This window comes from Ranitomeya imitator, chromosome 8 (genome assembly GCF_032444005.1).
Source record: "Ranitomeya imitator isolate aRanImi1 chromosome 8, aRanImi1.pri, whole genome shotgun sequence".
Taxonomy (NCBI): Eukaryota; Metazoa; Chordata; class Amphibia; order Anura; family Dendrobatidae; genus Ranitomeya; species Ranitomeya imitator.
The window spans coordinates 184093154-184118549 of NC_091289.1; the positions used below are offsets into that span (position 1 = coordinate 184093154).

At 42.4% G+C, this 25396-nt stretch overlaps 1 protein-coding gene across 1 annotated transcript in view; it reads left to right on the forward strand.

The window, feature by feature from the left end:
- The window catches only part of PRKAA2 (protein kinase AMP-activated catalytic subunit alpha 2), a 35676-nt gene that overhangs the window by 2237 nt on the left and 8043 nt on the right, over positions 1-25396 (forward strand). The window contains exons 2-8 of the mRNA XM_069738094.1: positions 8160-8301; positions 11686-11779; positions 17197-17341; positions 18510-18597; positions 20202-20426; positions 23402-23900; positions 24495-24621. Coding sequence (XP_069594195.1) covers positions 8160-8301; positions 11686-11779; positions 17197-17341; positions 18510-18597; positions 20202-20426; positions 23402-23900; positions 24495-24621 — 1320 coding nt within the window. The remainder of the gene's footprint in view (positions 1-8159; positions 8302-11685; positions 11780-17196; positions 17342-18509; positions 18598-20201; positions 20427-23401; positions 23901-24494; positions 24622-25396) is intronic.

A 25396-nucleotide genomic window follows, 5' to 3' on the forward strand; every position in this document is an offset into this window, starting at 1 on the left:
TTGGAACACACTAATCTTTCGAGTCTTTCTAGGGGGTTAAATAAATATCCAGAGCTACACTGCCTCTTCCTACAGGAATAGCTGCCTGGGACTGACGGACATTACCCACATCTGTGCAGGGCCCTCCCTGAAGGAGGCTGGAACATTGTTTCTTTGCAGAATTGAGGACCTGTCACTTGTGAATAATATTTTTTGTTACCTGGTGTAAATGTTGCACTTCTTCTAAACCTGGCCTTATTTATTTATTTTCCTGCACCGCTACTTTCTTGAGACATAGCCCCTATTCTCTGTATATAAATTTGGTATTGTTACACTAGTGGCTTTTGTTTTCAAAAAGAAGAGCTGAGGGTCATGGCCACTTGGCTAAATAGCCTAGATTTACATACAAGCTACACAGGGCAATATGTCATGGACAGAGAGGAGCAAGAACAAAAGAAAATCAACGTCAGATTCAGAACAACGGCATTTACACCAGGCATTAAAATTGTACATATTTATTCAATTAAGTGACAGGTCCAACATATAAAACATATTTTAAAAACAACTGCAATTGCACTTCTTCTACCACGAGGAAATTCAGTGTTGATGCTTTGCTGGTTACCTCGGTTTCTTTTTTTTACAAGCAGTGGGCTTATGACCAATGCAGCCAATCAAAGCCCTTAGAGGTCCAATGCCACCACTGAGCTCCGATGCCAGTAGTACCGCATGTGACCAGTGACTGACTGCAGAGGTCACCTGACAGGCGCTGGTAACCAAAGTCTGAGAATAACATCAAAGAATCTACTAAGAAGAGTAGGGTCAGTGCAGGATCAGTAATGTAATGTATGTACACAGTGACTGCACCAGCAGAATAGTGAGTGCAGCTCTGGAGTATAATACAGGATGTAACTCAGGATCAGTAATGTAATGTATGTACACAGTGACTGCACCATCAGAATAATGACTGCCGCTCTGGAGTATAATACAGGATGTAACTCAGGATCAGTAATGTAATGTATGTACACATTGACTGCACCAGCAGAATAGTGAGTGCAGCTCTGGGGTATAATACAGGAGGTAACTCAGGAGCAGTAATGTAATGTATGTACACAGTGACTGCACCAGCAGAATAGTGAGTGCAGCTCTGGAGTATAATACAGGATGTAACTCAGGATCAGTAATGTAATGTATGTACACAGTGACTGCACCATCAGAATAATGACTGCCGCTCTGGAGTATAATACAGGATGTAACTCAGGATCAGTAATGTAATGTATGTACACAGTGACTGCACCAGCAGAATAGTGAGTGCAGCTCTGGGGTATAATACAGGATGTAACTCAGGATCAGTAATGTATGTACACAGTGACTGCACCAGCAGAATAGTGAGCGCAGCTCTGGGGTATAATACAGGATGTAACTCAGGATCAGTAATGTAATGTATGTACACAGTGAGTGCACCAGCAGAATAGTGAGTGCAGCTCTGGGGTATAATACAGGATGTAACTCAGTAATGTAATGTATGTACACAGTGACTGCACCAGCAGAATAGTGAGCGCAGCTCTGGGGTATAATACAGGATGTAACTCAGGATCAGTAATGTAATGTATGTACACAGTGACTGCACCAGCAGAATAGTGAGCGCAGCTCTGGGGTATAATACAGGATGTAACTCAGTAATGTAATGTATGTACACAGTGACCGCACCAGCAGAATAGTGAGTGCAGCTCTGGAGTATAATACAGGATGTAACTCAGGATCAGTAATGTAATGTATGTACACAGTGACTGCACCATCAGAATAATGACTGCCGCTCTGGAGTATAATACAGGATGTAACTCAGGATCAGTAATGTAATGTATGTACACAGTGACTGCACCAGCAGAATAGTGAGTGCAGCTCTGGAGTATAATACAGGAGGTAACTCAGGAGCAGTAATGTAATGTATGTACACAGTGACTGCACCATCAGAATAATGACTGCCGCTCTGGAGTATAATACAGGATGTAACTCAGGATCAGTAATGTAATGTATGTACACAGTGACTGCACCAGCAGAATAGTGAGTGCAGCTCTGGAGTATAATACAGGAGGTAACTCAGGAGCAGTAATGTAATGTATGTACACAGTGACTGCACCAGCAGAATAGTGAGTGCAGCTCTGGAGTATAATACAGGATGTAACTCAGGATCAGTAATGTAATGTCTGTACACAGTGACTGCACCAGCAGAACAGTGAGTGCAGCTCTGGGGTATAATACAGGAGGTAACTCAGGAGCAGTAATGTAATGTATGTACACAGTGACTGCACCAGCAGAATAGTGAGTGCAGCTCTGGAGTATAATACAGGATGTAACTCAGGATCAGTAATGTAATGTATGTACACAGTGACTGCACCATCAGAATAATGACTGCCGCTCTGGAGTATAATACAGGATGTAACTCAGGATCAGTAATGTAATGTATGTACACATTGACTGCACCAGCAGAATAGTGAGTGCAGCTCTGGGGTATAATACAGGAGGTAACTCAGGAGCAGTAATGTAATGTATGTACACAGTGACTGCACCAGCAGAATAGTGAGTGCAGCTCTGGAGTATAATACAGGATGTAACTCAGGATCAGTAATGTAATGTATGTACACAGTGACTGCACCATCAGAATAATGACTGCCGCTCTGGAGTATAATACAGGATGTAACTCAGGATCAGTAATGTAATGTATGTACACAGTGACTGCACCAGCAGAATAGTGAGTGCAGCTCTGGGGTATAATACAGGAGGTAACTCAGGAGCAGTAATGTAATGTATGTACACAGTGACTGCACCAGCAGAATAGTGAGTGCAGCTCTGGAGTATAATACAGGATGTAACACAGGATCAGTAATGTAATGTCTGTACACAGTGACTGCACCAGCAGAATAGTGAGCGCAGCTCTGGGGTATAATACAGGATGTAACTCAGTAATGTAATGTATGTACACAGTGACTGCACCAGCAGAATAGTGAGTGCAGCTCTGGAGTATAATACAGGATGTAACTCAGGATCAGTAATGTAATGTATGTACACAGTGACTGCACCATCAGAATAATGACTGCCGCTCTGGAGTATAATACAGGATGTAACTCAGGATCAGTAATGTAATGTATGTACACAGTGACTGCACCAGCAGAATAGTGAGTGCAGCTCTGGGGTATAATACAGGATGTAACTCAGGATCAGTAATGTAATGTATGTACACAGTAACTGCACCAGCAGAATAGTGAGCGCAGCTCTGGGGTATAATACAGGATGTAACTCAGGATCAGTAATGTAATGTATGTACACAGTGACTGCACCAGCAGAATAGTGAGCGCAGCTCTGGGGTATAATACAGGATGTAACTCAGGATCAGTAATGTAATGTATGTACACAGTGAGTGCACCAGCAGAATAGTGAGTGCAGCTCTGGGGTATAATACAGGATGTAACTCAGTAATGTAATGTATGTACACAGTGACTGCACCAGCAGAATAGTGAGCGCAGCTCTGGGGTATAATACAGGATGTAACTCAGGATCAGTAATGTAATGTATGTACACAGTGACTGCACCAGCAGAATAGTGAGCGCAGCTCTGGGGTATAATACAGGATGTAACTCAGTAATGTAATGTATGTACACAGTGACCGCACCAGCAGAATAGTGAGTGCAGCTCTGGAGTATAATACAGGATGTAACTCAGGATCAGTAATGTAATGTATGTACACAGTGACTGCACCATCAGAATAATGACTGCCGCTCTGGAGTATAATACAGGATGTAACTCAGGATCAGTAATGTAATGTATGTACACAGTGACTGCACCAGCAGAATAGTGAGTGCAGCTCTGGGGTATAATACAGGATGTAACTCAGGATCAGTAATGTATGTACACAGTGACTGCACCAGCAGAATAGTGAGTGCAGCTCTGGAGTATAATACAGGATGTAACTCAGGATCAGTAATGTAATGTATGTACACAGTGACTGCACCAGCAGAATAGTGAGTGCAGCTCTGGAGTATAATACAGGATGTAACTCAGGATCAGCAATGTAATGTATGTACACAGTGACTGCACCAGCAGAATAGTGAGTGCAGCTCTGGAGTATAATACAGGATGTAACTCAGGATCAGTAATGTAATATATGTACACAGTGAGTGCACCAGCAGAATAGTGAGTGCATCTCTGGGGTATAATACAGGGTGTAACTCAGGATCAATAATGTGATGTATGTACACAGTGACTGCACCAGCAGATTAGTGAGCGCAGCTCTGGAGTATAATACAGGATGTAACTCAGGATCAGTACAGGATCAGTAATGTAATGTATGTACACAGTGACTGCACCAGCAGAATAGTGAGTGCAGCTCTGGAGTATAATACAGGATGTAACTCATGATCACTAATGTAATGTATGTACACAGTGACTGCACCAGCAGAATAGTGAGTGCAGCTCTGGAGTATAATACAGGATGTAACTCAGGATGAGTATGGCATAAGCAATCTCAAATACCTACATTACAGTATTATTATTTTAGCCAATTACTTTCTATATATGGTAATTAATCAGAAATGATCAGATATAAGGTCATGCCAGCTGTTCTTCTTTTATGGTAGGTGACCAGAGTGGCGCTGCTATATGACTTCTGTTGATTTTGGCTTTTTTTCAGGAAATTCTCACTGGTCCTTTACTTTGCTCCTTCTCTTCAGTAAAACATTTTCCACCATTAGTGACATTTACTGAAATCCACCTGCATTTTACAGTCTCCTCAATTATAATTCATTCCCTCAAGGCTTCACTAATGATGTTTAAAAGTTTTCAGAAATTGGCTCCGGGTGGCGCAGCGACACCTTCGTGGTTTTGTTATTTAATGTTTACTAAACACGAACGGCAAAATATTTATCAAATAAAACTCAAAACGTCGAGACGTTCATGTTCAACGTTTGGAGGCAGAGGAGGAGTATAACGGGCAGTTTGGTTTGGAACTACTATAAAGATTATGTCAGGAAATTCATTAATAGCCATTTCATGATATATTAATATAATCAGAATTAATTTTTCAAGTCTCCTGCCTGCAGATGGGTCGGTGTTTTATATGCTTTGTTCATGACGGCCACCTACCAAATATAAACCCTGTAAGCATGCATGGGGGCATCATGAATAGAGAGTAATGCTGCTAAAATAATTCCCCCGTTCAGGCTAAATACTACTGCTATATAATGCCAAATAATGGTGCTATAAAATTCCAAAATATCACTGCCATACGGTGCATATATATTATCATCATGCAGTTTAACCATGAAAGTGCCTTGTAATGTCTCCATACAGTATAACCCAGATAACACTATAAATTGTGAAATAAAACAACATATAGAGTGCTCATATAATACCACCAAATCACTGGTGTTTCCTAGTTGGAGGGTCTCTATATTTTATATTTTCTGTAATCTGAATACAATATAAATAATGTTTTCAAAAAAATGTAGAATGCTTGTATAATACTGCACATAGTGTATATGACATAGCACCGCTCCCTGGAACCCATGATAAGATAGTGGTAAGTAAGTAGAAGTCCTAGTGCATTATCCCAATTTACTACCATCTGTGTACACTATATATCTTGATGTAAAGCAATGTATAGATTTCCCATATAATACTTCCATATAGTGTATAGCACCATATTGTGGAGACCTGACAATTTGGGTGGAGGCTCTACTGCAATGTATTAATTTGCTCTAATCAGGATATACTATAAATCGTGATAGATTTTATTGCCATTGGAACCAAGACAGCGGGGTGATAACATTGGCGCAGGGTGTTGGTGGCACCAGTGTAATGTCACAATTTTCTACAATATGGATACACTATAATTCCTGATATAAAACAATAAATACAATGGTTGTGTAACATTGCCATATAGTACATTTGTGATAGCATCATATGGTGGAAACATGACAGTGCTTTGAGAACATAGGTATAGAGCGGAATTTCCAATGTATAATCTGGATACACTATAACTCTTGATATAAACTAATATATACAATGCTCCTATAATACTGCCGTTCAGTGCCTAGTTACTAGCACCAGTGGATTTATGACAGAGCTCTGCTAACATGGATGCCAGGTGGTGGAGGCCTTAGGCCGGGGTCACACTAGAGAGGAATACGGACGAGCGAGAGGCGCAAAAACAACGCATTGCACTCGGACCAATGTTTCTCTATGGGGCAGCTCCTATCTGCCGTATATTTCTCGGCCGTATTTTACGAGCTGAGAAAATCGCAGCATGCTGTATTTGTCAGCGTATTGCACAAAAAAATCCTCCAATGAAAGTTTATGGGGGTGAGAAAAATACGGATTACACACGGACCATGTGTGAACTCTAGTGTGGCAATTTTTCTGAATCTTTTCTGACGCTAGATTTCATATGAGTTTATGCCATCAGGGGGGCACAGCATCGCAAGTCAACAAAGCCGCATTCCATTCATTCCCCAGTTTATACAGCCAGGGGCAGCTGCATTAGCAGCGCTCCTGGTTGTAAAATTATTTAACTCTTTCAGAAGGATTTACATCATGGGACATGACTGTACGGCGGACAGGTATGGGATATTGTTTTTTTTTTATTTTTCCATTTTTTTCAGAAGATCGAGGGTCGTCAGTTGGATTGAGAGTACAATAAAGATATTAAAGGGACTCTGTCACCTGAATTTGGAGGGAACAATCTTCAGCCATGGAGGAGGGGTTTTCGGGTATTTGATTCACCCTTTCCTTACCCGCTGGCTGCATGCTGGCTGCAATATTGGATTGAAGTTCATTCTCTGTCCTCCGCAGTACATGCCTGTACTAGTAATCTTGCCTTGCCCAGGCGTGTACTATGGAGGACAGAGAATGAACTTCAATCCAATATTGCAGCCAGCATGCAGCCAGCGGGTAAGGAAAGGGTGAATCAAACACCCAAAACCCCACCTCCATGGCTGAAGATTGTTCCCTCCAAATTCAGGTGACAGTGTCCCTTTAAAACCCCATGTGTATTTATTTCATTAAAATACTTTATTTGTTTAACCTTTTATTACTATTGGATTAATAATGGAGAGGTTTCTTATTGACATCTCCCCATTATTAGCCAGGCTTAATGTCACCTTACAATAGCAAGGTGACATTAACTCCTTATTACCCCATATCCCACCACTACTCAGGAGTTGGAAGAGAGAATAGGCGCATCTTACAGATGTGCCTTTTCTGGGGTGGCTGGGGGCAGATATTTTTAGCCAGAGGGGGGCCAATAACCATGGACCCTCTCCAGGCTATTAATATCTGCCCTCAGTCACTGGCTTTACTACTCTGGCGGAGAAAATTGCGCGGGAGCCCACTCCAGTTTTTTCCGTGATTTAACCCTTTATTTTAACACGTGCAGCTCCCAAATTTTACACACACACTTCCAACATTATTAGTGAGGAATATGTAATAAAATAAGGGATATGAGATGGTTTACTGTAAGTAAACCAGGTCTCATATCCTGTCAGGTTTGATAAGGAGATAGCAAAAGCCGGCAATTGAATTACCGAGTTTTCTGCTATCTAGCTCTGTATGAAATATAAATATATACATATATGTATCACTGATATATGTATATATATATATATATATATATATATATATATATATATATATATATATATATTGACTGTATATATGTTTTCACAAATATTTGAGCCCATGGATCCATTCTATGTCCATTTTGCCAGCCGGTGAGAAAATCTCGCTGGACGGATGCCATACGGAGGTTTACATGCGAAAATTAAGCAGGCACACCTTGCCTACGGATGACATACGGATCAGAGTTCAGGGAACATTTCTGCGTATTTGGGCCATAAAAAACAGACCATATTTTTATACGTTGTGTGTGATTCCAGCCTTAATGTAATTTTCCAAGTTGGTTTAATTTTGGATATATTATAAATCATGATATCCAACAACATATACAATGCCCATGTATTACTGACATATAGTGCATACATAGCAGCACCATATAATGGAACCATGACGGTGCTATAATAACAGTGTAATTTCTCCATTTGCTATAATCTGTGCACATGATAAATCTTGATATAAACCGATCTATACGGAGCAGAAGATGCTAACAGCAGTGGCCTCTTGTGTTGTTATAGTGGGGGAACACCAGCTGACAGGACATAAAGTCGCCGTGAAGATCTTAAACAGACAGAAGATTCGGAGCCTGGATGTAGTTGGTAAAATCAAGCGGGAAATCCAGAATCTGAAGCTTTTTCGGCACCCGCATATTATTAAGCTGTAAGTATCTTGTTCATTGTAGAGTAAATGTATCCTTTAAGGCATTCACTTATTGATCCAGCACGGATTCCCAGTTGTCTTAAGGCCCCTTCACACTGAGCGACGCTGCAGCGATACCGACAACGATCCGGTTCGCTGCAGCTTCGCTGTTTGGTCGCTGGAGAGCTGTCACACAGACAGCTCTCCAGCGACCAACGATCCCGAAGTCCCCGGGTAACCAGGGTAAACATCGGGTTACTAAGCGCAGGGCCGTGCTTAGTAACCCGATGTTTACCCTGGTTACCAGCGTAAAAGTAAAAAAAAAAAACACTACATACTTACATTCCGCTGTCTGTCCCCGACGCTGTGCTTCTCTGCACTCCTCCTGTACTGACTGTGAGCACAGCAGCCGGAAAGCAGAGCGGTGACGTCACTGCTCTGCTTTCCGGCTGACCGACGCTCACAGTTAGTACAAGAGGAGTGCAGAGAAGCAGAGCGCCGGGGACAGACAGCGGAATGTAAGTATGTAGTGTTTGTTTTTTTTACTTTTACGCTGGTAACCAGGGTAAACATCGGGTTACTAAGCGTTGGCCCTGCGCTTAGTTACCCGATATTTACCCTGGTTACCAGTGAAGACATCGCTGGATCGGTGTCACACACGCCGATCCAGCGATGTCCACGGGAGATCCAGCGACAAAATAAAGTTCTGGACTTTGTTCAGCGACCAACGACATCACAGCAGGATCCTGATCGTTGGTCGCTGTCACACATAACGATTTCCTTAACGATATCGTTGCTACGTCACAAAAAGCAACGATATCGTTAAAGATATCGTTATGTGTGAAGGTACCTTTATACTCCGGTCACATCCGAGGCTGTACCTAGGATTGTAGCTCGTGTTAACTCTTCGGGTGCTTTCACATGGCGTTCAGGCACCCAATCATATGTGCCCCTGGGGCCATTGACTGTAATGGTGCCAACATAGCGAACGTGTGCTCTGTCGTGCATCATTTTTGGGCACGTGCGCCTACTGGAGACAGACATAATACAATCAATAACTTACTTTATTTAATACTGTACAACACTCAGAAACACTAAATATACACATAAGAACAATTGGACGAGTATACCAATAGGAAAGAGCAAGAAAAGACCGGATCCACGGTGATACAGAGCAAACCATCCCATTAAAACAGGTCTGAGACAGTACCTAGCCACTGAAATGCATAGGCTCAGAAAACCTGTCACATTAAACCAAAGAAAGGCAGGGGTCACACTAGTAAAACAGGCCGAAGAAAAACACTCCGGATACCTGCTGACCACAGGCCAAATGCTGCATATTGCATATAATCTATTGACTATAGAAAAAAGTGCCGGTGCAAAAAGTGCAAACAAATAGCAGCCATCGGTTTCTGATTATAGCTTACCCATGTGGGGGGATGATCGCTATCCGCCGTGGGTCCGCACTGCCCCGATGCGCGTTTCGCGTTGCGGGCTTCTTCCCCGACTTCAGTAGGAGTACACTCCCGAAAATGATGAACGGCAGGGCTCACGTTCACTCCATCAGCACCATTGCAGTCTCTGGCACTGTCGGCGGATAGGCTTGAGTGCCATTTGGCAGGGGGTTCGGACGCAAGCCCCTACTGGTCTAATGAATGGGTGCCAGAATCAGTGTGAAAGCACCCTTACATACGCTTAAGACCCCCATACACATTAGACTAATGTCAGACGACGATCTACTGTGTATGGGGTTCAGGCCGACTGATGGCTAGGAGAAATGTCTACTCCCGGAGATCGGCCATCGTGCCAGGCAGCAGTGTTTGCATAGAGAACACAGGAACGTTCTGACGACAAATGATCGCCCCTATGTATGGGAAAATCGGGGGGGATGGCTGTCAGCCAAATGATCGGCCAAAGCATCTAATGTGTACGGCGGGCCTAAACATAGTTCTGCACAGTAGTGTGGAACCCCTTTAATAAACAGTGCATTCTAATAATGATATAATAATATTACAATAATCATCCAGTACGGATAGTAAACATCAGTGCTATTATTACGAACACTCCGGCTATTATTCTCCCTCCGGTAAGCTCGTGTTTCCATATCACCCGCTGCCCTTGGTATATAAACATTGGCCTCCTTGTTTGTGACCTTCATGCGTCGCTATCGCTGATATTCTGGCTTCGTGTTTATACACAAATATGTTCCCTGTGGATTTTGCCGGAGACGTCCTGCTGGGCCTGCGAGGTCTTATTCATCTAAAAATAAGAAATGGCCAAATATAATAGAAGCCTGAAGTATTTCCTTGTGTTACGTGGAGAGGAAACAGACGGCATATTAGGATTTCCGATTCTCTCTTATGATGGTCCTCGCCTTGTGCGGCCCATGGACTCTCCGCTGTACTCACAGCGGTGCCAATACATGCCCCGCCATGCCCACCCTGTACAGTATAGCGGGGTGTATACAGACATTGGTGCCTGTGTGACATGCATTGTGCCCACGTGGAAGGAAATATGCACCACAATGGCCACATTCTATATTAGAACAGCATATATTACCTTGGTAGCATCAGGTGGTAAAAGGTCTAGTGCCATTTTTAATTCCATGGATATACTATAAATCTTGATATTAAGCAACATATACAGCACCCATATAATCTTGCCATATAGTGCATAGCACCATAAATTGGAGCCATGACTTTGCCTTGATAATATGGGTGGTGGAGGCTCTCGTGAAGATCTGGCATCTGCCGTAATCTGGATACACTATAAATCTTGATATAAAACAATATATTCAGAGAACTGTCCATAGACTTACTATTGGGTTCATACACAAGAGCTGCACACTTCAGAGCAGTGTTTTGTGCAATCGGTGGGGGTCTCGGAATCCGGACCCCACATGTTGATGGCAGGGGACTGCCAGATGACACATAGTACATAGTGTGTAAGTTAGTAGGTGAGTGTAGGTTTTTTTTTATTATACCACCTTGATCTCATTAAGGTTATCTTATAAAGTAGTGGGCAGCTCCTTATAGGTTTTCCATAACCATAATCCGAGAGAGCAGCACCATGTCTTTTTCACTCTGATCATCCTTTCTTCTCCAGCTTCTTCAATGGGCAGCTGTAACCTGATCTCTCAGTGAGCTGGCAGACTGCCTTTTTTTTAATAAAACAGATTTTAGCACTAGGTGATGAGTTCAGGAGGCAGGGGAGAAAACATACAAAAGGCTCAAAAGTCCAGAAAGAAACAGTTTGCTCTGATAAGATGAAATGCATAGCTCATATATTCATTTGTACTATTGATTTATGCAAAGTTTGTTTTAATCGACAAGGACATGTAACTATTATATGATCTGAATGGCGTATAAATGACAAATAATGCCGTGTCATCATGTTTTCTTGAAGGTACCAGGTGATCAGCACCCCTACGGATTTCTTCATGGTGATGGAATACGTACCTGGTGGAGAGCTATTTGACTATATATGCAAACATGGGCGGGTGAGTCCAGCCGTATACACGTGAATTGTGTGAGCCCCAAAGAGGCGCAGCCCCGGCTGTGGGTGTCATTTCAACTCTGCCAAACCTCCTTGCGCTTTTTCTCTGCTCTCAAGGACCCAAGTAATTTATTGAAAACCTGTAGTTGCAAGAAAGCATCTGTCTCTAGTAACCATCTCAGACCTGAATTATTATAAGTAGCCGGGCGGCATTCACTCCCTGCAGGCTCCAGCTCAGCCTGCACTAGTAATCAGATTTGCTTGCACTAGTAATCGGCAACGTATTTTTTTTTTGCATTGTTACAATGTTACAAGTGATTGTTTGAGATTGTGAAGAAAATTGCAAAAATAGAAATTCCACTAAATATACTTATTATTCATCTTTTTACTACCTATTGCTACCATTCAGGCTACATTTCCACATAGCATGCCCTCTATGGACCTCCTGGTTTACATCGCTCCAGATATGATTAGGAATAAGGAGCCAGAGTCCCGCACATTTCATCCTTTGCATTGCAAATTGTGAAATTGGCGCCGACATCTGCAGCATGAATTGACATGCTCCAGATTTCAAACCCATGGCTCCTGTCAATTTACACAGCATGGCAGCGTGTTCATGAGGTTTCTTAAAATGGCAATGTAAAACGCAGCGAATATTCAGTGGAAAATGCGCTCTGGTTTTTGCATTTTTGGAACTTTGCATAGACGGTGCAGGTTCCAGGCAGGTGACAACTGCAAAGTGAGTGATGCAGGGTCCACTGCAGCACAGAGTATTTCATGAGTGTACTGCTCTTGTGGGAACTAGTGACCTGTCCACTCCTGTGATACGGACAGGATTACAGGTGACGTGGGCAGAGTCATGATGTGATGATGGAAAATGACCCTCGGTTCCATTCCGAGAGGTTATTTCAGAGCCCAGTTCTCAGGATCAATGGGAGTCCCAGTGGTCGGACCTCCACATATATTATAGATAGGTGATGATAACTGTAATGTTGGAACCGCAGATAAGAGAATAGATTCGTAATTCATTGAATTTGTTATGATTTTCCCAATAATTTTAGATTCTGAAGAATCCCACATTTTTGTGATTCAATTCCCACAAATCCAGGAAAATTAGTGTTGGGAAAATGGAAGTTATTCTGCGCTTACTGGAGTAATGACAATCCACTAATGGAAGAGAGATGAAGGTTTATTGTCAACACGTTTCAGAGTCACACTGACTCCTTCATCAGGACTACCATACATAAGAACCATTAGGTTGTTACGTAAGGTTCATATATATTGTTGTCCTGAAGGAGTCGATGTGACTCTGAAACGTATTGACAATAAACCTGCATCTCACTTCCATTAGAACCTTGTGGTTCTTATGTATGGTGGTCCTGAAGAAGGAGTCGGTGTGACTCTGAAACGTGTTGACAATAAACCTTCATCTCACTTCCATTAGAACCTTGTGGTTCTTATATATGGTGGTCCTGAAGATGGAGTCGGTGTGACTGTGAAACACGTTGACAATAAACCTTCATCTCACTTCCATTAGAACCTTGTGGTTCTTATATACGGTGGTCCTGAAGGAGTTGGTGTGACTCTGAAAAGTGTTGACAATAAACCTGCATCTCACTTCCATTAGAACCTTGTGGTTCTTATGTATGGTGGTCCTGAAGAAGGAGTCGGTGTGACTCTGAAACATGTTGACAATAAACCTGCATCTCACTTCCATTAGAACCTTGTGGTTCTTATGTATGGTGGTCCTGAAGAAGGAGTCGGTGTGACTCTGAAACGTGTTGACAATAAGCCTGCATCTCACTTCCATTAGAACCTTGTGGTTCTTATATATGGTGGTCCTGAAGAAGGAGTCGGTGTGACTCTGAAACACGTTGACAATAAATTTGCATCTCACTTCCATTAGAACCTTGTGTTTCTTATGTATGGTGGTCCTGAAGGAGGAGTCGGTGTGACTCTGAAACGTGTTGACAATAAGCCTGCATCTCACTTCCATTAGAACCTTGTGGTTCTTATATATGGTGGTCCTGAAGAAGGAGTCGGTGTGACTCTGAAACGTGTTGACAATAAACCTTCATCTCACTTCCATTAGAACCTTGTGGTTCTTATGTATGGTGGTCCTGAAGGAGTCGGTGTGACTCTGAAACGTGTTGACAATAAACCTTCATCTCACTTCCATTAGAACCTTGTGGTTCTTATGTATGGTGGTCCTGAAGGAGTCGGTGTGACTCTGAAACGTGTTGACAATAAACCTTCATCTCACTTCCATTAGAACCTTGTGGTTCTTATGTATGGTGGTCCTGAAGAAGGAGTCGGTGTGACTCTGAAACGTGTTGACAATAAACCTGCATCTCACTTCCATTAGAACCTTGTGGTTCTTATGTATGGTGGTCCTGAAGAAGGAGTCGGTGTGACTCTGAAACGTGTTGACAATAAACCTTCATCTCACTTCCATTAGAACCTTGTGGTTCTTATATATGGTGGTCCTGAAGAAGGAGTCGGTGTGACTGTGAAACACGTTGACAATAAACCTGCATCTCACTTCCATTAGAACCTTGTGGTTCTTATATATGGTGGTCCTGAAGAAGGAGTCGGTGTGACTCTGAAACACGTTGACAATAAATTTGCATCTCACTTCCATTAGAACCTTGTGGTTCTTATATACGGTGGTCCTGAAGAAGGAGTTGGTGTGACTCTGAAAAGTGTTGACAATAAACCTGCATCTCACTTCCATTAGAACCTTGTGGTTCTTATGTATGGTGGTCCTGAAGAAGGAGTCGGTGTGACTCTGAAACGTGTTGACAATAAGCCTGCATCTCACTTCCATTAGAACCTTGTGGTTCTTATATTTGGTGGTCCTGAAGAAGGAGTCGGTGTGACTCTGAAACGTGTTGACAATAAACCTTCATCTCACTTCCATTAGAACCTTGTGTTTCTTATGTATGGTGGTCCTGAAGAAGGAGTTGGTGTGACTCTGAAACGTGTTGACAATAAACCTTCATCTCACTTCCATTAGAACCTTGTGGTTCTTATATATGGTGGTCCTGAAGAAGGAGTCGGTGTGACTGTGAAACACGTTGACAATAAACCTGCATCTCACTTCCATTAGAACCTTGTGGTTCTTATATATGGTGGTCCTGAAGAAGGAGTCGGTGTGACTCTGAAACACGTTGACAATAAATTTGCATCTCACTTCCATTAGAACCTTGTGGTTCTTATATACGGTGGTCCTGAAGAAGGAGTTGGTGTGACTCTGAAAAGTGTTGACAATAAACCTGCATCTCACTTCCATTAGAACCTTGTGGTTCTTATGTATGGTGGTCCTGAAGAAGGAGTCGGTGTGACTCTGAAACGTGTTGACAATAAGCCTGCATCTCACTTCCATTAGAACCTTGTGGTTCTTATATTTGGTGGTCCTGAAGAAGGAGTCGGTGTGACTCTGAAACGTGTTGACAATAAACCTTCATCTCACTTCCATTAGAACCTTGTGGTTCTTATATATGGTGGTCCTGAAGAAGGAGTCGGTGTGACTGTGAAACACGTTGACAATAAACCTGCATCTCACTTCCATTAGAACCTTGTGGTTCTTATATATGGTGGTCCTGAAGAAGGAGTCGGTGTGACTCTGAAACACGTTGACAATAAATTTGCATCTCACTTCCATTAGAACCTTGTGGTTCTTATATACGGTGGTCCTGAAGAAGGAGTTGGTGTGACTCTGAAAAGTGTTGACAATAAACCTGCATCTCACTTCCATTAGAACCTTGTGGTTCTTATATTTGGTGGTCCTGAAGAAGGAGTCGGTGTGACTCTGAAACGTGTTGACAATAAACCTGCATCTCACTTCCATTAGAACCTTGTGGTTCTTATGTATGGTGGTCCTGAAGAAGGAGTCGGTGTGACTCTGAAACGTGTTGACAATAAGCCTGCATCTCACTTCCATTAGAACCTTGTGGTTCTTATATTTGGTGGTCCTGAAGAAGGAGTCGGTGTGACTCTGAAACGTGTTGACAATAAACCTTCATCTCACTTCCATTAGAACCTTGTGGTTCTTATATATGGTGGTCCTGAAGATGGAGTCGGTGTGACTGTGAAACACGTTGACAATAAACCTTCATCTCACTTCCATTAGAACCTTGTGGTTCTTATATACGGTGGTCCTGAAGGAGTTGGTGTGACTCTGAAAAGTGTTGACAATAAACCTGCATCTCACTTCCATTAGAACCTTGTGGTTCTTATGTATGGTGGTCCTGAAGAAGGAGTCGGTGTGACTCTGAAACGTGTTGACAATAAACCTGCATCTCACTTCCATTAGAACCTTGTGGTTCTTATATATGGTGGTCCTGAAGAAGGAGTCGGTGTGACTCTGAAACGTGTTGACAATAAGCCTGCATCTCACTTCCATTAGAACCTTGTGGTTCTTATATTTGGTGGTCCTGAAGAAGGAGTCGGTGTGACTCTGAAACGTGTTGACAATAAACCTTCATCTCACTTCCATTAGAACCTTGTGGTTCTTATATATGGTGGTCCTGAAGATGGAGTCGGTGTGACTGTGAAACACGTTGACAATAAACCTTCATCTCACTTCCATTAGAACCTTGTGGTTCTTATATACGGTGGTCCTGAAGAAGGAGTTGGTGTGACTCTGAAAAGTGTTGACAATAAACCTGCATCTCACTTCCATTAGAACCTTGTGGTTCTTCCATATGGTGGTCCTGAAGATGGAGTCGGTGTGACTGTGAAACACGTTGACAATAAGCCTGCATCTCACTTCCATTAGTGGATTGTCATTACTCCAGTAAGCGCAGAATAACTATCATTTTTCTGACACTAATTCCTGGCATTTGTTGGAAGCTGCAGCATCTGGATTACGTGCTTTTTAGGTGTTGTGTCTCACACAACCCTATAAGGTGAGCACTATTGCCTTTCTTCTAACCTTTATCTACTTGGACAAGACCCTATTGCACTTTTTGCATTTCCTATATAAATCCAGCAAAATGACAGCCCTATTTTGCGGCTCAGGAAGGGTTAATATTAAAATAATTTTAATAATATAATAATACCATATTCTATTCACTCCACCTGGCTCCTTACGTCACTGCAGCTTTCCTGATCCATGAGTCTGTGGTCATATGGGGGGACATAGACATTCTTCCCCCCCATGTGACCGCGTGGGCCTCAGTGCAGATAAGAAGAACTCAGAGGACCAGGGAGATGGAGGCGATGTAAAGAGTCAGGTGAATCTGCCCAAAAATGAATTTCGGGAGATTCCTTCATCTCTAGCTGGGAATAACCCAGAAGTAATGTGTTTTGTGTATTTCTTTTCCCGCTGGCTCTGCGGCCCCCAGGATATCATGCTTGTCTTGCGGTTATTGAGGCATGAACCTCTCCACGGCTGAGATCCATGTTCCCATCTTTTAGGTGGAAGAGGCCGAGGCCCGGCGCCTGTTCCAGCAAATCCTGTCGGCTGTGGATTACTGCCACAGACATATGGTTGTTCACCGGGATCTGAAACCAGAGAACGTGTTACTGGACGCGCACATGAACGCCAAGATCGCTGACTTTGGTATGTGACTCCACAAGCCTTCCAGGAATGTAGCCAGCGAGCAGGTCACTTGCTGAAGGTTGTCAGTACAAAGTGTTCCACTGCGGCCTGTGCAAACTAATCCGGCTCCTCGGATTATCTACGTTTAAAGGGGTTTTGCACTTTCATGAAAACAGACCAAAAAGGCCCTAAAATACCTAAAGTAACAAAGCAGGGCAGGTACAATGGCACAGCCGCTGAGCTCAGTGATTGGCTGCAGCGGTGATGCAAGTTGTCAACATGATGTCACGATCGCTAAAGCAAAACACTGAAATCCGGTGCTAGACCCCCGGAGACTGTGAGACCCTGCTGTGTTTGTTATGAGTGTTTAGGATCCACTTTCCTTAAAGTGGAAAATCCCTTTAACTTCAAGGGGAGGGGGAGAAGCTGGTCCTGCCATGTAATAAAATGGAGTCATAGTATAAAATACAATAATAGACTTAAGACTTCCTCTTGTTGCCCATAGCAACCAATCAGCTCTCAGCTTTCATGTCTTAAACTGCTCTTGTAAAATAAAAGCTGTGATGTGATTGGTTGCCATGGGGAACAACTGTTAAGACAGTTCTTATAAATCTAGCCATCATTGCAGGAGCAGGACTAGGCCATGACCGGGTTTCAGCCTATGATTGTAAACAAGAATCTTTCCATTTACTGACAGTAAGGAAAGACCTTGAAAATGATACACAAAGTAGGCCTCATTTATTCCTACAGTCATGGTTTCCCATAGCAACCAATCAGAGCTGTGCTTTCATTTCTTAAACTACTTTGGTAAAATGAAAGCTTCGCTGTGATTGGTTGCTATGGGTAACAAAGATGGTTTTCGTAAATCTGAAACCCTTCACCATTTTTCAGATCTCTGCTTACTATCAGTCAGTAGGAATATTCTTGTGTGCGAGCTGCTGAGGCGAGAATGCTGATGCTTCTTCTGGAAGTGCTTTGCAGCACAGTGGACCCTTATATCCATTCAGGCCTATCGCAGTAGCAGCCCCTATGACTGCAATAACTATATACATAGAAGAGCTGCCCTTGATACCAGTGCAGACTGTGCACCCACAATCACTGCACTGGCAGTTGTATGTAAGAGCGCAAAGGTGACATTGTGACTCAGCTCTGCTACATCTTCCTACATTAAATCCCTAATTCCGCACAGGTCTGTCTAACATGATGTCGGATGGAGAATTCCTGCGTACGAGCTGCGGCTCCCCAAACTATGCAGCCCCTGAAGTCATATCAGGAAGGTAAGAAAGATATTGGACCCTGATGTCCGACCCTTCCATAAGAGAGATGGTGAGAAAACACTTAGCTAATTTACGTGAATTTAAATGTCCTGGTCCAGATGAATTACATCCTAGGGTAGTGAAAGAGTAAGCAGAGGAAATTGCAGAACCACTAGTCAGAATCTTTGAACAAATCTTGGAAAACAGGAGAAGACCCAGAAGACTGGAGAAGGGCAAATGTTGTCCCTATATTCAAAAAAGGAAAGAAGATGGAGCCAGGAAATTACAGGCCAGTGAGACTTACTTCTATACCAGGGAAGATCTGGGAACAAATTATTAAACAGCAAGTATATAAGTACTTGGATAAGAATACAGTAAATAGCCAGAACCAGCATAGGTTTGTAGCAAACAAGTCATGCCAGACTAATCTAATTTCCTTGTGTGATAGAATCACTGACTGGGTGGATCAGGGAAATGCAGTAGATATAGTATATCTCGACTTCAGCAAAGCGTTTCATAAAGTATTTCATATAATCCTTACTGAAAAAATGACTAAGTATGGGATTGACAAGGCTACGGTTAGGTGGATTCATAACTGGCTCAGTGATCGTGTTCAAAGAGTGGTAACAAATGCTGCACATCCAATTGAAACAGTGTCTCATGTGGTGTAACACAAACCTCTTTCCTGGCCCCAGTGTTGCTCAGCATTTTTATAAATGATCTAGATAAGGGAACTGAAGGTAAATTAAACAAATTTTCAGACTATGCAAAGGTAGGAGGGAAAGCCAACACTAGAGAAGACAGAGAAAGGATTCAGAAGGATTGAGATGAGCTTTAACAATGGGCAGTGACTAATAGAATGGTATTTAACAGGGAGAAATGCAAGATTCTACATCTGGGCAAGAAATACAAAAATTACATCTACAGAATGGGAGGAATAGAACTCAGCACCAGCACATGTACTAATAGATCACAGACTGCACATGAGTCAACAGTGTGATGCAGCAGTAAAAAAGGCAAACACAGTTCCAGGATGTATCAAGAGAAGCACAGAGTCTAGATCACATGAAGTAATTATCCCTCTCTTTGGTGCGGCCTCATCTGGAACACTGTGTCCAGTTCTGAGCACCACATTTTAAAAAAGTCATCAAAAAATGGAGAAAATTCAGAGAAGCGCTAACAGGATGGTGAGCGGACTGCAAAGTATGTCTTACGAGGAACAGTTAAAGGATCTGGGAATGTTTAGCTTGCAAAAACGAAGGCTAAGAGGAGACTTAATAGCTGTCTGCAAATATCTGAAGGGCTGTCACAGTGTAGCGGGATCATCATTCTCATTTGCACATGGAAAGACGAGAAGCAATGGAATGAAACTGAAAGGGAGAAGATACAGATTACATATTAGAAAACACTTTTTGACAGTGAGGGTGATCAATGAGTGGAACAGGCTGCCACGAGGGGTGGTGAGTTCTCCTTCAATGGAAGTCTTCAAACAGAGGTTGGACAGACATCGGTCTGAGATGGTTTAGGGAATCCTGCATTGAACAGGGGGTTGGACCAGATGACCCAGGAGGTCCCTTCCAACTCTAACATTCTGTGATTCTAATCTCACTTTTCTCATTCTGTAGACTCTATGCCGGCCCCGAAGTGGACATATGGAGCTGCGGGGTGATCTTATACGCCCTTCTATGTGGGACTTTGCCGTTTGATGATGAGCATGTTCCGACCCTCTTCAAGAAGATCCGAGGCGGAGTATTTTACATCCCAGAGTACCTAAACCGCTCTGTGGCTACACTGTTAATGCACATGCTGCAGGTCGACCCCCTTAAACGTGCCACAATCAAAGACATAAGGTAAAGTCCCTTCTGATTCATGGTAGCAAACCATACACCTCTATAGGATACGGCAGATTATTTTCTTTTTAGCAACAATGTTACTATTCACTAAAGCAAGCAGATAACAACTGAAACATTAAGTATATTAGAAAGTTTCAGAACATTTCATTATGCAGTAATTAAGCAGAGCTATCGTTACTTTTCACAATACAAACTATATTGTTAAATAGATGCCTTAGACCCAATGAGGCCTGAGTACTTACTTTGAAAATCCATGTCAGAATGGTTGTTTAATCCTAAAATTCTAATGAGCATTTTATGAGGCAGGAAAATTCACAAGCCGTTCTGACATGCATGTATTTCCAAAGTAAATACACTGGCTCCATCAGGTCTAAGGCATCTATTTAAGATTTATGGTAATAAACCCACTTTAAAGGTGGGGTTCAAAGTTTAGACTGCAGGGAAACAAAACATTTAGGGGCCAATTCATTATTTGCATTTTTTAAGTGATATTTTTTCTTTTGTCTCCTGGTATTCATTGATTTATTTTTTGTCTGTTTTCTTTTTTTGTGTACATTTTCAGAGATACAGTTCACCCTATCTTTTAAAAAGATAATCTTCAGATGTGCAAAAATAAAATTAGACAGATTATATAACCCATTCTGGTAATGGAGTACAATAGCACAAAAATATTACAGCAGTTAGTAAAGTTATCAATGACGAATTAGGCTAAAACATCTGAGTTACCAAAATCAGCCGACCATTACCGAATAAAAAACTGATTAAATCAAGTAAATAAATAAGGAATAAGTCACTAATAAAACTTTCAGTCCAGAAGAAAGACAATGGTGAATCAGGGTGTTAGTGATCACTGTGGATTCCTACAGAAAGACACAGAAAGACACAGAAAGACAATAGGGATTCATCATTGTCTTTTAGCCTTTTCTTCTGGAGTAACTCTTGTTCTAATCCTGACTTTTATGTTTGTGCTTTATTCATTTTTTAATGTGCACCTTATTTAAGTTAACTTTACTTGGTTTCGTCTGGTATTTTTTGTTTTTTTTTTCTAAGCAACGTGAGCTCTTGGTTTCTTTTTTTCAGAGGATTTAGCTTAATTCTTGCAAGTTTTCAAAATATTGCAAAATGTTTGCGTGTTTGTGCTCCAGTCCCCTAGTTGAGTACAAAATCAGTTTAATTTTATTTTATTATATGTTAAAGGATTCTGTGACTGTTATGCTTTAAAAAGGCGCTGGAAAGGTTAAAGACTAGTGATGAGCGAACGTGCTCGTCACATAAGGTGTTATCTGAGCATGCTCGGGTGCTAACCGAGTGTCTTCGGCATGCTCGAAAAATATGTTAGAGTCCCCGCGGCTACATGTCTCATAGCTGTTCAACAGCAGCAAGACAATCATGGATCACCTAACAAACAGCCACAAAACATGCAGGCGCAAGGACTCAAACATATTATTTGAGCTCACCGAAGACACTCGGTTAGGACACGAGCATGCTCAGATAACAGCAGCACAATCACTCATCACTATTAAAGACAAAAAAAGAACATCTTTTAAATTTGCACAAAATTTATCAGCCTTCGTGCAATATGTTTAAGAATTTGGCAGAAAAAATAGCAACACGACAAAACAGAAAATGGACTAAAAAAACACAACTAATAAATCAGAATCTTTGTAGCGATTATCCAGTAGAGGAATCTGTGCAATGTATCGCCACCACCTGACAAAACTAAGGAATTACATTGATCAGGTTGTACCCATCAGAGTTTAAACATAAGTCACATCTGTAAAAACAGTGTAAAGAAAGGCAGTACAATAATTAAACTAATTAGCAAAATTTGTAAAATAATTAGGTGGGATTTACAGTTCCACAGATGTGTCGGAGCAGGGTGCAATGTGGGTCTATACGATAAGAATCTTCACAGATTTAACATTTCACTTAAAGAAAAACCATCAAGCAGCTCCAGAAAGTGAATGATGCTTCAAAGCTAATAGTTAACGCCAGTCTGCGTGACCCGTACCCGACCCTGAGCGCCCGGCGGCTGCAGCGACTCTTTTGACTTATAGATGTGGTGGGGCTTAATGCTAAGTTGTGTTATGACAAGTTCATTGTAACCATAGCAAAATGTATTATAGCGTGGAAGAAAGTATTTGGGGTAATCTCCCACATCCTGAATGAAATGCCAGAAACGCGTCTAGGGGTTTTCTTTGCTGCCATGCACGCATTTCATTGACCTTCACGGGGCCCCCCCAGGAAGGGATTTTAAGCTGCCGCTATTCTGAAGACAGGTTTTTTTCTTTTCCTTTTCTCCATCTTGTCCTCGTGCCTTTATGTTGTTTAGTTTACATGAATGTGTAATTGTGTGATGGATTATCGAGAGAAGTTCACAAATTCAATTAAGTTCCTTTCGAAGAACATTGTTGACCTGTCAAATGTCTGCGTTAATGACTTCTCTCAATAGGATGGATGATGCCGATCCATTGTGGATACCCTGTAGAGTGGCTGCAGTCAAACCAAGCCCCATAGTCCCGTCACACCCACCTCCAACAGCCCTGTATACTCTAGACACGGTCTATGGTGGAAGCCATTGACCAAGAAAGAAATGTTTCAAAGGGAAGTCAACCCAATGGGCAATATATTTTGGTCCAGCAGGCAAAGATGCCAAACCATAAGCAAAACATTCATCCTTACTTAACTGGTTTTACATTAGACCAGTAAATAATGCTTACGTTATACCAGTTGGTGAATGTTCTTCTACAGGTGGTTGGGTTGTTTGAGTAGATTTCTTAGTTTCCAGTAGTGGAAACATTTCATTGTGCCCTACGGGAGGTGCAAGTTACATTTTCTATTCTGACCCCAATTTACACCCATGTAACCTTCTGATATCATGCTATGTAATATGTCAAGACCCCTTTTGGGTGGATCCACTGGATTTTAGTAGTTCATTGCATTTGGTTGACCATGTTTTGTTTGTTCCTCAGAGAGCATGAATGGTTTAAGCAGGATCTACCCAGTTACCTGTTCCCGGAAGACCCATCCTACGATGCCAACGTGATTGATGATGAAGCCGTGAAAGAAGTTTGTGAAAAGTTTGAGTGCACAGAGTCGGAGTTCATGAACAGCCTGTACAGTGGAGACCCACAAGATCAGCTCTCGGTGGCTTACCATCTTATCATAGACAACCGCAGGATCATGAACCAGGCCAGTGAATTCTACCTCGCCTCCAGTCCTCCCACTGGATCATTTATGGACGAAATGCACATCCCTCCGGGAGTCAAACCTCACCCAGAACGAATGCCACCATTAATTGCCGACAGCCCTAAAGCCAGGAATCCACTGGACGCCCTGAACACCACCAAACCTAAGCCCTCAGCAGTAAAGAAAGCCAAATGGCACCTGGGGATCCGCAGTCAAAGCAAACCTCATGATATCATGGCCGAGGTGTACAGAGCCATGAAGCAGCTGGATTTTGAATGGAAGGTGAGAATATTTATCAAGTGAAGCTGAGCAATTTGCTATAACAGTAGCATTTCCTTGTGTTAATTTGGCAGGACGGGCGACAACAGCAACTCTGGTCATGAAATGTGTTGAGTGAGATTGTCAGACCATACCCCCCTTCGACACACTTAGTGGACAAGGGGCTTTCGTTCTTCATACAGGCCCCTCAATCATACTAAATAAAAATGAATTTAATGCCCCACCCTAATACACCGTGGATTCATGTCTGGACTGCTGACAGATTTCCTCGTTAGTGGACCATTCTTTTAGATTTTGTTTCCTGGAAGAATCTCATGTTACAATCACATCAACATACATGCTCACAAACTTATATAAAAATGAAGTTTTCTGGAAAAGTTGGAGCCTGGTCCTCCTACACATAAAGCATTTACCATACAACATGTCCTGGCTTATACTCGGCTTTTTCCTCTTTTCTTGAATCCAATTGTCATAAGACCCCTAGCCATATTGCTGTTTGCACGCAGCTCTCAGCCCGTCCTCTCGAGATGTCAGACTATGAGCTTCAAAGCCGTGTGTGACGTCAGAAGCCTGCCCTCACAATATGTCTCTCTCCAGGTGGTAAACCCCTATCATCTCAGAGTACGACGGAAGAATCCGGTAACCGGTAATTACGTGAAGATGAGTCTCCAGCTCTACCAAGTGGATAATCGCAGTTATCTGCTGGACTTTAAGAGCATTGACGGTACGTGTCTTGATTGTAAAGTATTGCCGTATGTATTTGCCTTGAATAACCATAGGATATCATTACTACATGTTTTTTATTCTTTGTGATTACACTGATTGGACTTAAACTGGAAAAACAGAGCAGGAAAAGAACTTCATCAAACTGGTTAGCAGTAAGCTGTAGCACTTAATGCCAAGCAGGAGCTGCAAAAGCATAGGACTGGAGAACCCTTCTGGAGAGACACGGGGAGGTCAGCGGGTGCTCTCTTCCAGTGGCCCGAGACTGCATAGACCAGGGCGTATCCCACCGAATGCCCACTCTCCTTTTCCCGTGGGCATAATACTACTCAGACAACACTGGGTGAGGGTAAAACAGTATGGCAATACTTTATTGAACCACAAAACAGACAATAACATATAGAACAGTCCCAGAAAAATACCCAAGATGGTGCAAAATTACAGAGTATCACACTTCCGCTGACTCGCCGGGATTATATAATCTGCGATTTCCAGGGGTGACTACACTCACCTGCGACACCCACAGAGCGGAGGTAAAGATAAGCTTAGGAAACTGACAGTTCATTGAGGCACGTGGCCAGGTGACCAGATGGTCACAAACTGGCTTCTCTGAACTTCTCCATGGAGCAGGTGACCGGTGGGTCCCAATCCTGGCTTCTCCAAACATATTCATTGCGCTCAGTTTGACCGGTGAGTCCAAATCCTGGCTACCAAAAGAGCATCCATGGGTTCATTGATGGACAGTGGAGCAGATCTATATTCTTCGAGCCAGGGCC